Source organism: Ursus arctos, unplaced genomic scaffold (assembly GCF_023065955.2).
Source record: "Ursus arctos isolate Adak ecotype North America unplaced genomic scaffold, UrsArc2.0 scaffold_26, whole genome shotgun sequence".
In the NCBI taxonomy this organism is placed as follows: domain Eukaryota; kingdom Metazoa; phylum Chordata; class Mammalia; order Carnivora; family Ursidae; genus Ursus; species Ursus arctos.
Genome location: NW_026622941.1, coordinates 39252381 through 39270059, shown reverse-complemented (window position 1 = coordinate 39270059; position 17679 = coordinate 39252381). Strand labels below are relative to the sequence as shown.

Sequence of the window (17679 nt, the reverse complement as noted above, 5' to 3'; positions counted from 1 at the left end):
GATGCTTTTGGGAAAATGGTGCAGGGTTGCCACAAACCTTCAGTCTGTAAAACGTGCAGTATCTGCGAAGCGCGATAAAGCGAAGCACAGTAACATGAGGTACGCCTGTAATTGTCCCTTGACCTTGGTTACAGTGCTGCCCACCTGACTTCCGTTATTCAGCAGCCCTGTGATCCTCGTGGCTATCACCATGCTCAGTCCTGGCCTGCAGAGAAGGCTCATTGAGCTTAGTGATATTGGTGCCCTTCTTACCTGGCGGCTTTGGTGAATGGGAATGTCCTCTGGGCCTCACATAATGGACCCATTTTGGCATATTCTCCCTGTACCTTTTGATTCCTTTGCCAGGACAACTCCAGCGTTTTCACTTTGCTGAGTGTTTGTCATTATTTTTTTTCCAGGTTTCTGAAAGGCACCCCTGAAGCTAGTTTATCCCCATTCTCTGGGCTCCTGCCCAAGGTAGTTGTTAAATCCCGAGTACTGAGAACATGCTTCCAAGTCAATGACTTCTTATCCAAATTTATGTTCTGGTCCCCTTGATTAAGCACCTTCAAAATCCGATTCCAGGGGTATTCCCCTGCCTTCTATCAATACCTGCTAGCTAGTTCTTACAGTTCCTTTGAGGTACAATTTTCTTTACTCCCGTATCAGGCCTGGTGCGTTTCCAGCTAGGTTATGCTGGAATTTAACCCTAGTTATTGGCCTGGCAGCAAAGAAATGAGTGGAGGCAGCTTTGTGGGAGGAAGAGGACATATTTTGTGAGAGTGGCCCTCTTAGTCTTCTGCATGGGGAAAGGGCTAGCTCTTGCTAGGGAGTGATGGGCCGCTTCTGTAAACACGGTTCGTGGAAGTCTGCAGAGCCAGTGTTCTTGGGAGCTTCCATCCAGATGCCTTAATACTATACTTTATGGTTCCAGGTTTTTCCAATCAGGCTCCTGATCTTAGCATAACAGTACCACTTTTTAAGCTTCTCTGGAATTCAGCTCTAAAATCTTTAGCCTGCTACTCAGCTGTACTCAGCTGTGAGTGCTTTTGTGCTGCACGTGAAAGAGGCCTCCTTTTAAGAAACCCCTTTGGTGCTCCTACTTCCGATTTAGCTCTTAACTTTTTTTTCAACCTGTAATTACTTCTCCAGAGTGTATTCATCATGTAACCGGAAATTTTTACCTTTGACCACCAGCATCCATTTATCCCACCCTCACCCCCTGTCTATGGCAATCACCAATCTGCTCTATGAATTTGGTTTTTTCAGGTTCCATGTGTAGGTGGGATTATACAGTATTTGGCTTATTTTACTCACCATAATGCCTTCAAGGTACATCCGTATTGTCCCAAATGGCAGAATTTCCTTTCTCCAGGAAGTCTTGTGACCAGTATGTGGTTGGGATAAAGATAGGTTAATGCTCTCAGATTCCAGCAACCAGGGATGGTGTGTAATGGCTAAGAGATCGTAGTCTCAATCTTTGGAAATCTAGCTTCCTCTAAGTGGAGAGAGTATTTTTTGGATTCCCTGTTACTTCATTTTCCTAACACTTTGAGGTCCCCCACTAGCTCAGCTGCCCAGATCTCACAGCCTGCAATGCTTGTCCACTTTGGTTGTAACCCTAGGTCACCAGGACTGTCCCCATCCTGGCATCATCAGATAATCCCACCCAGCCTCACTGTTAGCGCCTGTGGATCCATTTGATGGGTATATCTACCCAACTTTTCTGACTTCGTCTGCTTACTTCCAGATGCCACTTTGATTTCGCCTGTTCCTTCGCTTGCCCAGGTATCACTGATGCAGCTGAGCTGAAGGTGTAGCGATGGGAGTGCTGGTGGGTAAAGAACTGAGGTGTACAGCTTGAAAATGACTTCCGTCTTCCTAGTCTTACATTCCTTCTGCTGATTGGCTATAGCTATCTGGATGTTCTTAAACCTCTCCTACCTGTGTTTCATGGCTTAGTGAGTGGCATACCATCCACCCAGTGACCAAACTGGAAATCTGGAAGTCATCCATTGTTAGCCCTCTCTGCTGCGCACACCCAATGGATCGCTATCACAATTCTTCCTTCATAATATGCTTTGAGTTTTTCTTCTTCATCTCTACTGACAATACCTTATTTTGAGCCACAGGTTGCAAACTGATGACTTTTGTACCAGATTTGGCCCATGTTTGGTTGGTGTGTGTGTGTTTTGCACAATTTTGAAAATGAAAAAAAAATACATTGAAATTTTCTTGACTGGAAGATTTAGCAATACTGAGCAATATTCTTGCATGAAAACAATTGACTGGAGCTGAATAGGGGTGGGTTTTTTTTTAAAAAGTGACATGTGCTTTTCATTTTCTACAGTTCTCACCTCTCCCTGTTGTCTTAGAGCTGGCCCACTTCACTCATGTGATGTCTGGCTCCTACAGGCACTGGAACTTGCGACTCCTTGTTCTCTTTCTTGAAAACTCATCTCCCAGCTTGAAGTCTTACCCTTTTATTTATTTATTTTTTAATTTTTTAAAAAAATTTTATTTATTTGACAGAAATAGAGACAGCCAGCGAGGGAACACAAGCAGGGGGAGTGGGAGAGGAAGAAGCAGGCTCACAGCGGAGGAGCCTGACATGGGGCTCAATCCCATAACGCCGGGATCACGCCCTGAGTTGAAGGCAGACGCTCAATGACTGCGCCACCCAGGCGCCCCTACCCTTTTAAAATCTATACTGCAGCCAGAATGATTCTCTGAAAGGAGCTTTATCTGGTCATTCTGCTGCTTCTGCCAAGCTCTCACCTTCAGTGGCACCTCACTGTTTTCAGGAAAGCAAACAAACAACCTCTTTAGGATGGCGTTTAAGACCTTTCATGATCTGCCCTTAATTATCTAATGACTGTTGTCTCAAAGAATGTTCATTCTCTCGTGTGCTGCTTTCCAGCCATATTCAACTTCTTGGGTGTGTTTGAAAAGGATGCATTAAAATGCGCCAAATGAATGGGGGTTGGGCTCGGAAGGAACTGGATTTTAAAACTTTGGGGCACTGGCTGACTCGGCAGAGCGTGCAACTGTCCATCTCGGGCTTGTAAGTTCCGGCCCCATGTTGAGCGTAGAGATTACTTTAAAAATGATGTTAAAAAAAATAAAAATAAAAAATTTGCTGAACATTTATTTTGTAGCTAGTACCAGATTAATGAATTTCCTTTGTATTTCTGGTTTGCTAAGTGAAAAAAAAAAATCACATTGATTTTAGTTTTATTAGAAGAACTCTATTGGGATGATTATGATTTTTCTTCTTTAATCTCTAATATGTTGAAACACAAAGATTTATTTTTAATTTTAAACACATTTGTATTCCTTGTATAAACCCAACTGGTCATAATTTATTACTCTTTTTACATATTTGTAGATTCCTAGATTTCATTTTCGTATATATTAGGATTTTTGCATCTGGGTTTGTAAGTGAAATTGGTCAGTAATTTTCCTTTCTTATTTTACTGTCAGGGTTTTATTGCCCTCATAAAATAAATTGGGCTTCTATCACCTCTTTCCATTCTTTGGAATAATTTGTGCAAGTTTAGAATTATTTCTTCCTTGACTATTTAGCAGATCTTGCCTATGGAGACATGGGGCTGCAGGGTTTATTTCATTGTTGTTGCTGTTGCTTTTTGTGGAAGATACTTACTTTTGATTGAATTTATTTAATGGTAAATGTTAAATTTACTGTTTTTTCTTGTGTCAGTTTTGTAAGATACTTTTTGTAAGAATTTGCCCATTTCATAAAATCTTCAAATTTATTACAAAATTTTTTGTAATATAATCTTAACAATTTGAAGACTGAATCATATTTAGTGATTCTCTTTTTTCTATGCCTGTTATTTATCAGCGCATTCTTCGTTTTTGTCTTAATCTCCCCAGATGTTTATCAATTTCCTTTGTCTTTCGTAAGAACCAACTTTGAGTTAAGTTGTTCTCTTCCATTGGATTTTTTTCTATTTTATTGATTGTGCTTTTATCTTGATTATTTCTTCCTACTTTCTGCCTCAAATAAATCTATTATTTTTATGTCTAATAATGCTTGGCTTTAAAGTATATTTTGCCTGATATTAATATATATATAGTTACTTCTTCCTTTTTTTTTTTTAAAGATTTAATTATTTGTTTCATAGAGAGAGACAGCAAGAGAGGGAGCACAAGCAAGGAGAGTGGGAGAGGGAGAAGCAGGCTTCCCGTTGAGCAGGGAGCCTGATGCTGGGGCTCTATCCCAGGACCCTGGGATCATGACCTGAGCCGAAGGCAGACGCTTCACGGCTGGGCCACCCAGGCGCCCCATATATAGTGACTTCTTTCAATTAGTGGTTGCATGTATCTTTTTTCATCATTTTTAGTTACAGTATAAGTGGCATCAATACCCTATTAATTTCAGATGTACATCAATTTCAGAGGTATATCATAGTGATTTGATATTTTTAGATATTATAAAATGATCCCCATGATAAGCCTAGGGTGCATACTATCATTTTAGATTAAACTTTTCTGTATTTTCATTTTCAATGCTAGTCTTATAAACAGCATATAGTTGGGTTTTATTTTTTTAACTACTCTTAGAAATTATCTCTTTTTTTGAATAGTTGCCTTTTAACTGAAACATTTAGACCATTTCCATTTTGGAGTGAATTTTTTCTTTATTTTGACTTTTATTCTTGAAGGAAATTTTGCTGGGTATAGGTTTCTAGGCCTGCTGTTTTGTTTCAGGACTATCTTCTGGCTTCTATTGCTGTTATTCCTTCAGGGGTTATCAGTTTATCTCCACCCATCCCCACTGGGGCTGCTTATAAGGTTTAAGATGCCTGTCCGTCCTCTGTGAGATTCTCTGGGCTGTGTGTGCGTGTTTATAGGGTGATTATTTAAATCAGAATCCATATAAAGTGTATGCGTTATGATTAGTTGGTATGTCTTATAAGCTTCTTTTACTCCATAGGTTACTCCTTTTTTCTTCTCCCAATTTTGTTGTTGTTGTGAAAGAAAACAGGTTGTTTCTCTTGTAGAGATTCCACAGTCTGGATTTAGTTGGTTGCGTCTCCGGAGTGCAGTTTAACATGATATTCTGTCATCTGTATTTCCTGCCAATTGGCAGTTGAGTCCAGAGGCTTAATCAGATTTCAGGCCATTATTTTGGGAAGTCTGCCTTAGAGACCGTGTTGTGCTCCGGCAGGAGGCACGTGATGTCTGGGCGTCTCTCTCTTGTGATGACAGCAGCCATTTGATGCTCAATGCCTGTATCTATCGATTCCTTAGGAGTTACAAAATGATGATATTCTGCCTTCATTTCTTCTTCTTTATTATCTGGGAAACTTCTAAGAAGAGAAATTTCTCCTTATCTACTATTTGTTTACCCAGTGGTACAGTTTGTATAGGAAAGGCAGGATAAATGTTTACTTCTTTTTCTCCATTCACTATTTTTAAAAATAATGAGTTGGTTCATTAGCAGCCTCTAAAAGGAATCGAGTAGGGTTTTAAAAATTATCATTACAAACTTAAGGGTTTAAGCATTTTTTAAAAAAAGGATTTTGATGGGGCGCCTGGGTGGCACAGCGGTTAAGCGTCTGCCTTCGGCTCAGGGCGTGATCCTGGCGTTATGGGATCGAGCCCCACATCAGGCTCCTCCGCTATGAGCCTGCTTCTTCCTCTCCCACTCCCCCTGCTTGTGTTCCCTCTCCCGCTGGCTGTCTCTATCTCTGTTGAATAAATAAATAAAATCTTAAAAAAAAAAAAGGATTTTGTTTATTTGTGAGAGAGCACAGAGGGAGAGGGAGAGGGAGAAACAGGCTCCCTGCTCAGCAAGGACCCCGATGTGGGCCTCGATCCCAGGACCCTGAGATCATTACTTGAGCCAAAGGCAGAGGCTTAACCGACTGAGCCACCCAGGCACCCCTGGATTTGAATATTTTTGCTGTGTTTTAGTCTAAGTTAAAATCCTTATTAATAATACTAAAGTTGTCTTTGCCCAGAAGGATGTTCTCTAAATTGCTTTCTGAGTCCTTTTGATGTGACCTCAGTAGTCTGATAGTTTCTTTGCTGTTTATATGCCAACATGAAGGTTTATCTCATTTATTTCCAGCTCCAAACCTAGAATCACCCATTTCTACCGGCAGCCGTGGTTCTTTTTTAACAGGATGTGGTGTTTCACGGTCTGAGTGCCAGGGATGCCCATTGCTACTAGACTGGTCATTGTTTCTAGACAGAATTAGGAAAGAATTATTTTTCTCTGTTTTCAAAAAGATACAATGCCTCATGGTTTCATAATGACACTTCTAATTCAAATTCGGAATTAAACAGTTTTAACTTAACCTCTTGCATCTTACATTTGTACGTTTTTTCCCCTCGTGTTGGCCATCTCCGTTCTCAAGGACACCGAGGATGATAGAGTTAGAATATCACCCAGCTGCACATTTGCTTTATTATACCTTGTAAACATAAAAATTTCATAATAACAATATCAACACTGTCACCGGAATATGATCAGTGAAAATAGTGAAGACATTTTTGCAGATCTTTTGCCCTTAGGGTAGATTCCACTAAGGATATTCAGTAAAATTACAATATTTTAAAAAGTCACTTTGGAATAGTTCCTTCTTGGATGATTATTTTGCCAGATGGATAAACACTTAAGTGCCTTTATATTTTTAGGGCTTGTTTAAAAATTATTTTATAATTATATAGAATACTACATGATTCCATAGTCAAAATTATAAAATAAAGCCTATGTTTTTAAAAAGCATATGCCTTTCTTGTCTATCTCCTCTTTATTATTCCACTTTAAAAATGTGAGTGTATATATTTGCATTATCATTTAATGACTGGATGTAGTGGCAACGTGTATTTCTTTGTTTTAGAGCACTCACCCCCTCACCTTTCCCATGGCTCAGCTTCACGGTATTCTTTTGATGTGTTGGTGATGGGCCTGGAGGGAATATTTATGTGCCAAGACGTGGAGTAGAAGGTCTTGAGATGTCCAGAGGTTACAAGAAACAGGGAAGAACTTTGCTAAGAGACTCTGAACGAGGTGTGAAGATTGTAGTGTCAGGCTTTCTCCCATGAATGTCATGGTGACAAGACAAGGGTTGAAATGATGTAATGGGAGTGGGATTTTATGCAACTAGTCTGTGTTAAAAACGGGCACTTTGGACCATGTACTATTTTCCATGATGTCCAGCAATATAATATCCTAATATTTTGCATGCGAGATGGTCTGTCTCTTATCTGCATTACCTTTGGACTCCAAAAGGTCATGCTAAGGCTCTCAAAAACAAGCACAAAATGTTAACATCTTCAGTAAATATTTGTCAGCCTTGACCTGGGCCATTCTATTTTTTTTTTTTTTTTTTTTTTAGATTTTATTTGTTTATTTGAGAGAGAGAGAGACAGCCAGTGAGAGAGGGAACACAAGCAGGGGGAGTGGGAGAGGAAGAAGCAGGCTCCCAGCGGAGGAGCCTGATGTGGGGCTCGATCCCAGAATGCCAGGATCACGCCCTGAGCCGAAGGCAGAAGCTTAACGACTGCGCCACCCAGGCGCCCCCCATTCTATATTTTTAAAGTAATTATAAGCGTCTTCCCGGTCCATTATAGATCCATTTTGTTGGTTAAATTCTTTAAGGTCAGTCATACCCCCATGTATAGGTCTTGGTGGGAGTGCCTCATTTTGCTTCCGATACTATCTAAAGCCTATATATATATATATATCCTATTCATGGCTTTATCTTCTTCTCTTCATAGTTTCACTCTAACACCTGCTTCTCACTTGCTTTGTATCTGAGCATTAATTGTAAGTAAATGAACCTAGAACCTGACCTTTACTGAGCATCTACTAATGTTCCGAGTATTGTGCTAGGCTCTTGGGACACCCAGATAGCTAGACGGCTCCCGCTCTTTTTGTGCTCGTCCTGGAGTATGAGAGGGAATTGGTTCGGCTCTCCTCTCACACCCTCACTGCAGAGCACGGAGTCTTAAAACTCCCAAGCAATCCTTTTTTCCCATCGGTTCCACTTGATGGCAGCTTCTCCTCCTCACCTGAGAGGGGCTGCTTGGGGTCAGGGATCCCCGTGAAGACAGTTGCTAAAATGACCAGCACAAATGCTGGAGTTCAGTGCTCGCAGCTACTCCTTTCCCTCCCTGCCGCGCACCACATTCACACCAAGTCGTGATTCCCGCCGCTCGCAGAGCCACTGTCCTGGGACACTCAGGCTCCCCTGCTGCATGACTGCCTCACGGACTCCCCACGGACCTTGCCAAACGTGTCGAACCGCTTTTGGAAGCTTCCACCCAAGCTCCTGTCCTTCCCTCTCTCCTTCACAAGCGTTGCGCAAGCTGGGGAGCCGGCTGGCACCCAGGTTGTAGGCCGTGTGACCTCAGCGCCTTAGCGCCGGGCACACCTGGCGTTGCTGGGGAGGTCAGTGATCCTTCTGAGTCTCGGTTTCCTCGCCTTTTACAAAGGGGGGTTATACGACATTATATACGAAATTCTTTGGGTGAGCTAATCTCTTAGGCCTTGGCTTCGCTTTCTGTGAGCGGAAGATGACGGTAACCGTGCCCGGCACGGGGAAGCGCCGAGGCAGCGTAGGCCGGTGCGGCCGTGCTCGCAGCAGCAGCTCTGCGATCTCGAGCGTGTAGCCGATCCCGGGGAATGCTGAGAAAGAGCCGAACGGGAGCAGAAACGTGCTGTCATTCAGGGGTGAGGACAGAGTAAGCAGGGGAACAGCAGAGAGACGTCCTAAATAGCCGTGACAGAGGGTCAGACGCAGGCAGAAGGGCATTCTTAAAGCAAGAGGCTCTGTCACCTCCCGCACTCACGCAGGGGCAGAAGTTTGTTCTCTCATCATTCTGGAAGCCGGAGGTCCGAAATCAAGGCGTTGGCAGGACCATGCTCCCGCTGAAAGCTGTCGGAAAACTCTTTCCTTGCCTCTTCCTAGCATCCGGTGGTTTGCCAGTGATTTTTGGCATTCTTTGGCTCGCAGCTTCATAACTCCAATCTCTGTTTTCATCACACGTCATTTCCCCTGTATTTCTCTGTCTTCACCTGGCATCGTCTTATAAGGGCACCAGTTACATTGGCTTAGGGGCCTGCCCTAATCTAGTATGACTGAATCTTAACTAATTACCTCTGCAATGACTCTATTTCCAAGGAAGTTCACGTTCCAAGGTGCTGGCAGTTAGGACTTTTACGTGCCTTTCTTGGGGGCCACAAGTCAACCCGTAACACCAAGTAATTAGTGTCAGAGCTGGTGTAAGAATCCAGATAGACTCCGCATGGTGCTCTGCACAAGTCCGTGTTCTTGTAAGGAATTATCCCAGTTGTGTAGGATGTTAACTCTGAAGTTTTAGTTCAACCTCTTTCCTTTTAGGTAAAGTTTTGACATTTATATCTTATTGTCTTGCTTGTGGTTGACCCTTTCCAGTTTTATTTTTTTAACAGCTTTTTTTAATTCTTTTTAAAAGATTTTATATATTTATTTGAGAGAGAGAGCAAGAGAGAGCATGAGCAGGGAGAGGGACAGAGGGAGAAGCAGACTCCCTGCTGAGCAGGGAGCCCGATGCAGGGCTTGATCCCAGGACCCCCGAGATCGTGACCTGAGCCGAAGGCAGACGCTTAACTGACTGAACCACCCAGGTGCCCCTAAACAGCTTTATTAGGCATAATTAATATGGAAGAAACTGTGCATATTCAAAGTACACAGTTTGCTAGACTTTACATATGTATAAAACCATCACAATAAAGATAGCAAACATATCCATTCCTCTGAAAACTTGTCTGTGGCTTTGCATCGTGTCTCCCTCCCATTCCTTCTATCCCTGTTCCCAAGCAACCACTGGTCTGCTTTCTGTCACTATACATTGGTTTTTGCATTTTCTAGAGTTTTATATAAATGGAATTATATACTCTTTTTTTGGTCTGGCTTCTTCCTTTTAGCAGAATTATTTTGAGCTTCAATTATATTGTGGATTTCCACAGTTCCTTGTGATTGCCGAGTAGCAGCCCCTTACATGGATATATTGCAATTTATCTGCTTACATGTTGATGGACATTTGGCTTATTTCCAGATTTTGCTCCTACAAATCAAGCTTTTCTGAGCACTTGTGTACATGCATTTGTATGCGCACATCTATTTCCTTTATTCTTGGGTGAACACAAGTCAAATGGCTGCATCAAACTAAAACATTGTTTGCCAAAATGGTTTTACCACTTTACATTCTCACTAGCAAAGTATGAGAGTTCATTTTTCCACGTCCTTGTCAACACTGTCAACACTTCGTATGGTCAGTCTTTTAAATTTTAGCCATTCTAGCGGGGGTGTGGCTGTATCTTACTGTCATTTTAATCGGCTTTACCCTAGTGCTTAATGCAGTTGGTCATCTTTTCATCAGATGCTTATTTGCCATCTGTATATCTTCTGTGGTGAAGCGTCTGTTCAGAGTTCCCCTGGTCTTGGCCATGCTTGTCAGAGAGGGGTTTGTAACCCCGATGTCTAAACTTCTCTTTCCCTCCCTTTGAGCTAAAGGTCAGTATTGCACAAACAAGGATTTCTAAAAATTCAAACAACAAACGCAATCTCCTTTTTCTAGAGAAAAGGAAGCTAATTGGTTTCGAATAAAATGATAGAACACAGGTCTATTAACTGTGCGGCAGGAGTTTTTCCCATCCAGAGAAGAACTCTGCTGACTCCGTTGGCGGCTGTTCTCCACCCTGGGGTCTCCTCTGCTGCGGGGTGAAAGGATTGCTTGCCTTTCCTTCTAATGCAGCTTCTTTTGATGTAACGAAGGAAAAAAAAAAAAAAAGGACGAGTTTCTAGGGCAGATGTTTTGTTTGATTCTGCCGTTCTGACGCAAACTACTTCAAAGTCCAGTTTATACCTGGATTTTGGGATGATGTCTACTATTACCTATTCTGTTAAATGTTTATTTATTAAATGAGTGGAAAAGTTCACAGCTGGTTAGAATCATGCATGTGTATCTGTCCCCGTTCTTCTAATCCTACAAAGAGCTCTGGGATGAGTAACAGATAACAAGACCGGCCGTACGGACAGCTGGTTGCTTGAGCACCGTCTGGGGGAGCTGTAAGCGTTTCTCCACTGCAATCCAGTCCTGCCTTTGTCTTACCCACTGGCCAGGTCTGTGAGAGCCACCCTTCTGTTCCACCAGCCTATCTGCCTATCTTTGCCCCAATACCAAGCTGTCATAATTATTATACTTTTGTAATAGTTCTTGGTATCTGATAGTGGGAGTCTTCTGGTTTTGTTTTTCCTTTTTCTTTTTTTTTTTTAAGATTTTATTTATTTATTTGAGAGAGCACCCAAAGCTCTGTCTAAAGAAGTGCCCCCCTCAAATCTTTCGTTTCATAAATTCCTAACCAAAATTTACAAAAACTATGTATACATTCCCTTCACTGGTTTATGTAGGGAGAGGAAAGGAGCTGTATTAGATTTTGACTAAGGGCACATTTAGGGGCGGGTGGGTGGCTCAGTTGTGAAGCGTCTGCCTTTGGCTCAGGTCATGATCCCAGGGTCCTGGGATCGAGCCCTGCCTCGAGCTCCCTGCTCAGCGGGAAGCCTGCTTCTCCCTCTCCCACTCCCCCTGCTTGTGTTCCCTCTCTTGCTGCCTCTCTCTCTGTCAAATAAATGAATAAAATCTTTTTTTTTTTTAAAGGGCCCATTTATATTAGTTACTGGTTGGATTGTTCTGGGGACTTCAGAGTCTCTGGGTTTGTAATATTTTTTTTTTTAAAGATTTTATTTATTTATTCGACAGAGATAGAGACAGCCAGCGAGAGAGGGAACACAAGCAGGGGGAGTGGGAGAGGAAGAAGCAGGCTCCCAGCGGAGGAGCCTGATGTGGGGCTCGATCCCATAACGCCAGGATCACGCCCTGAGCCAAAGGCAGACGCTTAATCGCTGTGCCACCCAGGAGCCCCTCTGGGTTTGTAATATGATAAAGGACAAGGCCCTCATATAAATCCCTTTTCAGGGCAATTAACCACAAAGCAAAGGCTCAGTAAACATATTTAAACTAAATGTAATGCAAATCCATCAAGGGAGGTACAGAATCTGCATCCTCACAGTGAGGTGTCCAAGCCGGGGTAGGATTTGCGGTGGTCCGGTAAGGGTGAGGGCTCTGAGAAGACACAGGGTGGGGAAGAGTATTAGTCTCTCTTTTTCTTTTCTTTTTCTGTTTCTTTTTTTCTTTCTCTCTGTTTCTTTCTTCTTTCTTCTTTCTTTCTTTCTTTCTTTCTTTCTTTCTTTCTTTCTTTCTTCTTTCTTTCTTTCTTCTTTCTCTTTTCTTCCTTCTTCCTTTTTTTAAAAAGACTTTATTATTTGAGAGAAAGAGTGAGAGTGAGAGAGATCACAGAGGGAGAAGGAGAAGCAGGCTCCCTGCTGAGCAGGGAGCCCAATGCAGGGATCCCCGAGATCATGACCCAAGCTGAAGGCAGATGCTTAAAGGACGGAGCCATCCAGGCACCCCAGTTTTTTTTTTTTTTTTCGTGTGTCATAAACCACCCCAAAGCTCACAGGCTTATAACAGTATTTTTTTCCTGCTCCTGGGTCTGGTGGGTTTTTGGTCAGGTGGAGGGGGAAAAGACTCTACCTCAGGAGCCAGGATTCGGACTGGGTTCAAGCCTGTTCCACATGTTTCATTCTGAGGCCCAGGTTGGGGGTGGCGGTTGGGGATGGTGAGTATCTGGGGTGTGCTCTTGCCTGGCGATCATGGGAGCACAGGAGGCCAAACAAAACCATGCAACCACATTTTTCATCTCTGTTTGTGTCACATCTGCTACCACTCCGTTGGCAGAGCAAACCACATGTCCAAGTTCAACGTCCATGTGTGGGGGACTGTGTCCGTTGTCGTGCTCCGGAAGATCACATGATGGAGGGAGGGGACGAGGAGTAGGGGATAATAGCTCACTCGAACACGGGAAGGGACAGGGTCCCTGGATGGTGGTGGGAGCCCACTTTGCTGCCCCCTGGAATGTGAAAGTGCAGAGAACTTCCTCCAGAAAGCCTGGGGGAGAATTAGCCCTGATAAGGAGCTCTGTGATGCCGGTGCCAGAATGCCAGCTGGCCTCTCTCTATGTCCATGTCACCTTACCCGCCGGTCCCTTCACTGCTTGCTTCTCCCACCTGGGAGCCTTCAGCTGGGGCTAAGCCATGGTGACGGCAGCCAGACAAGGAGAGGGGTCCGGCCAGCTGCTGGAGCAGCAGCAGCAGGAGGGGTGGGCCCCAGTCGGAAAGCTGGCTGCCTGGAAGCTGGCAGCCGCCGGAGGAGCAAGGCAGTATCGTGGCCATCCGCGTCTTTCTAGAACACACAGAGTGTGCTCAGAGCAGATCTGGTCTCCGAGAGTACTCTGTCCACCCTCGGACGTCGTTGTATCAGGAGGTTAAAGGAAACTTTTGTTTTAGGTTCATCTGAGGCTTCAAGATGGTAGAGATCACATTTCAAAACAGAATGTAAGACCACAAATATTTAAAAAGGAGATCTGGGGAATATGTTTTGCATCTTTAGTTGATCTTCCGGGGTCAGTCTATAAAAGATGTTGGAGATGCTAAGAAAAGAGCTGGAGAGAGGAGGGGAGAATTCCTTGGACAGAGTTGGTGTGTTCTCCTTACCTCACGGTGACCAGAAAAGTCATGGTACTTGCCTGAGTTTTTAATCCAGAGGCAGGAGAAGAACTTACCCCACAGAATAAATTTAAAGGGATGGTGGGGCACAAAAATACTGTTATCAGGAAACATTTACACTATAGGAATGTGATTATGATTTACTCTATTAAATGATTTATTAATTACTGCGGCAGAAACTACTAGTTGTCCATGTAAACCCATTTGGCCCTTTTCCTGTAATACTAGCATTGTTACCAGGACTTGGGGTGCCCAGCTGGTACCATGTCTCCCAGACCCGTTTGCAGCTGGGAATGGGTTGTGATTAAATTCTGTCTCTGGAGTATAAATGGAAGTGACATGTGCCTCTTCCAGGCCTGGACCTTAAAACATTACATGTGTGTTTCTCCAAACTTACTTCCCTTCCTGCAGTTAATTAATTATTTTTAAAGGATTTTATTTATTTATTTGAGAGAGAGAAAGCACGAGCGGGGGTGGGGGGCGGGCAGAGGGAAAAGCAGGCTCCCTGCTCAGCAGGGACCCTGATACGGGGCTTGATCCCAGGATCCTGAGCCAAAGGCAGATGCTTAACCCACTGAGCCACTCAGGTGCCCCTCCATTACTGCAATTTAGAGCAAGGAGTGCCTCCAATCTAGCGTTACCCATGTAGGACAATACCCTAGGACAGTGCTTCTCAATTTCTTTTTTAATGCATAAGAGTCACGGGGAGAGCTCATTGAAATGGAGATTAAAACAAGGATTCAGTAGGTCTGCAGAGGGCCCGAGAATTTGCATTTCTGACAGGTATCCAGATGTATGGTGCTGCCCATCTATGGACCACACTCAGTAGCACCGCTTTAGTGGATGGTGGAGATGCAAGATGGAAAGCATCTGAATTTCTGAATGTCTGTGTGGACAAAGGAGCCTGTCTACCCACCGTGGACTGCTTGGTGAGAGCATATTTCGGGGACTCCGTTACAGCAGCTTAGTCATTTACCCCAGCCAACACAGTCATCCTGACAGTCTGCCAGTCCTCCTCTACGTCTGAACCAAATCTCTCCACAATTTTCTTCTCTTTCATCTGAAACTTTCCTTCCTGGTGATGAAGAATAATACTAGCCACCTCTACTAAATGAATTTCCTGAGAGCTCACATCTGGAGTGTTGTATTCAACTGTCGAATTTAGCCTCAAGCAGTTCTCAGTAAAGGATTTTCCTTAATTTCCTTAACCATCTTTCCAGAGGAGATGGGGGAACTTCCGCGGTGGGTGTGGAGAGAACAGGGCCTCCAGCAGTCCATGGTGGGTAGCAAGTCTCGTCACAACCCAGCCCTTGGACACACTTGAGACAGCTGAACTTGAGTAACTTTTATTTTGGAGGCAGAGAGCAGGGGACATTCCGAGTTTCCAAGAACCTTGAAGAATTACTCTGCCTTCTGGGCCCCCTTCTCCAGGAGCCATATTCAGTGACCGTCTCACAGCTTACAGCCGGCCAGGTATTTGGACAAATCCCTGCCCTGGCAGTTGTTTACCCAGGCTCTCCTAAGAATAGAGAAGAAACACAGCATGAATCAGAGGCAGGGGCAGGAGTCTATAGGGGCTCAGCTGAGAGGGAATGGAGGGTCTGCAGGCTGGAGTCAGCGCTGTGGGAGAGTCTCAGGGAGGGTTTGCCCATCTGAGAACGCGTGAGTCGGTGCTGCGGGGATGCCTTGGGTGGCCGCGTCACAGTCTTACTCTGCCTCGTTTCATGTCGGGAGAAGAGTCTCAGCTCCCTACAACGCCCAGGGAGAATCCCACAGCCGGGATGCTGCTGATTCTACCAGCATCCCAAATACTGTCTGGGCCCATGCCTTGCCAGGTGGCTGGTCTCTGCCCTTCAGGCTCTGCTTACCAGGCAGACATCCCTTGAGGGTCTCTCACAACCCTCTTGGCACAGATGATGTCATCATCGATGTCGTCATCCAGAAACTCTGAAAGGAAAAGGGGCTGAGTGGGGAGGGACAAAGCCCTTTTCCTGTTTCTTTAATCAATACTTTTTAGAGGGGAATTTCCGGGGGAAACTGAGCCTGAGTGAGAAACCCTCTATCTCTGGAGCCCTTTTGTGGGTTTGCCTTCCGTTTGCCTGGGTTTTCTGGCCTTGCTTTGCATCTGCCTCTGAGCATTGTCCCCTCCGGAGGGTGTCTAGGACCCGATGGACCAGGGAGAGCCTTTTTTTGTTTCCCCCAGGAGACGGCTTCTGTGTCCAGAGTGCTGCGTGGGGGCACGTGGACTGGGGATGCAGCCGTGTGTGGACCAGGAACGGGATAACATGGCTTGAGGGATGGGGACCCATGAAGGTGAGGCTTAGTCAGGGGTCAGTGTCCCTTGCTTCCTCCTGTTTGGCAGGGGGAGTGCTGTGGAATCCTACTTTAGATGTGAGGACTGTCTGGGGCCGCTTTATTCCCTGGGCTGGGCTTCTGCAGTGCAGGCCGGGGGTCAGGTGTTAGGGAGGAGGGCATGCCATTTCCTCCCTATTTTACATGCCCCACTTTCCCCAGCGCTCAGACGGGGATGGGGTCCTTACTGCTGCACGTTGTGCCGCAGCCATTTGCCGAGGAACGGTAGCCGTTTTTGCACCACCACTTGTTGTTCAGCTGGAAGATCCCATAGTCACTACTGCCATTGTCATTTTTCCCATTAAAGGCCCGGGTGTTGAAGCGACTCTCATGCTCAGCCATGCAGACCCCTGCATCAGAGAGAGCAAAAGGTGTGGGTAGAAAAGGGGGATTGTTTTACGATGAGACACAGCTTGTGCTATACTAGCCCCGCCAGAAAGTCCCTTGAGACCAAAATGAAAAGATTATGAGATCCTCAGTGTTAGATTTATATTTATAATCCATTGTGTATTCCTAGTCCCAAGCCATAATCAGCCCAATGGTAAGTATGTAATCACAATTTGTTAAAAAATGCATTTGGCACGACCGATAATCCATCAATCACCGTCTGTCTCCCAGGCTACCTTTCCAGCCTCATGTCCCAGCCAAATTAGCCAACTCTTGCCTTGTATATTCACGTTGCCTTCCATCCCAAAGTACATGGAAGAGAAGAGGTGGAGAAGTAATGGAAGAGAATCCTAGAAAGGAAGCCCCAGAAAGCCATCTTTGGGGGGTGACAAGAAAGTATATTTAGCATGAAGAAAAATGAAGATATTCAAGGGAAATTGAAATAGCTTCATGTGTTCTCACTAATGAGATGGGTGACAGAGATTCTCGGTCCTTCTTGCACCTTGTCACTCACTGCCTCCCCTTCTGTTCTCACAGTCCCCATCCAACTCTCTTGTGACATGGGTAGAACAAGCTTTAGGCAAATGCCGCAGATGCAGGTTATTTTTTGGTGGACAGAAGGGCAGGGGAGAGGGTGGGAGGCAGAAGCAACTGTGCTGCAGAGACGGGACTAGAAAGGATGCAGATGAAAGCAAAGGTGATGGGAGCAAGATGGAGCAAGGTTGGGTGAGTCTCTGGGTGCTTCCGAGGAAGTATTCCAGGCCACTGAGTGGGAAGGTGATTTGGGGGAACAGCAGAAGAAAATTTGTTATAGATAAAACAATCCCTGGTGGAAAGAGATAAAAGGAGGTCCTGATAGGAGTGTAAGGCAGTGGAGGCAGAGACAAGAAGAGCAGTCAGGGAGTGGAAGAGAGCCCTGACAAATAAGTAAATCAGGAAGTGAAAAGGGAGAGATTGCTTGGCAGGGGAAGAAGGTCTCTTTGGGCAGAGACAGAAAGAACATTCACACTCACAGCTTGCCAGGCTTTGGCCATGGTAGCCATCCATTCCCATGGTCTTCAGCTTGCGGGCCAGCTCACACTTGGAGAAGACTTTGGCCTCATATACTGCCCAGAAGCAGCTGAGGAGGGTGATGATCAGAATAGACCTCATTTCTGTAGCTGGTGGGACCTGAGTCTGCTATGTCCAGGACACTGTGATCTCTTATACCCTCTGGGCTCAAAGGTATCTCTGATTGAGCAATAATGCTGGCATTTATACCAGGAAGGACATGGCTGTCCAAGACTAGTTCCCCAAACTGGTCCAGCCAGCGTGA

General features: G+C 44.7%; 1 protein-coding gene across 1 annotated transcript; it reads right to left on the bottom strand.

The window, feature by feature from the left end:
* Positions 1 to 14955: 14955 nt before the first annotated feature.
* Positions 14956 to 17679, bottom strand: LOC113257675 (lysozyme C, milk isozyme-like). The gene is made up of 4 exons (XM_026502000.3): positions 17378 to 17679; positions 16166 to 16327; positions 15494 to 15572; positions 14956 to 15144 (listed from the first exon to the last, which is right to left on the bottom strand). Exons 1-4 carry the CDS (start codon positions 17514 to 17516, stop codon positions 15078 to 15080), a joined length of 447 nt encoding a protein of 148 aa, XP_026357785.1. The 5' UTR covers positions 17517 to 17679; the 3' UTR covers positions 14956 to 15077.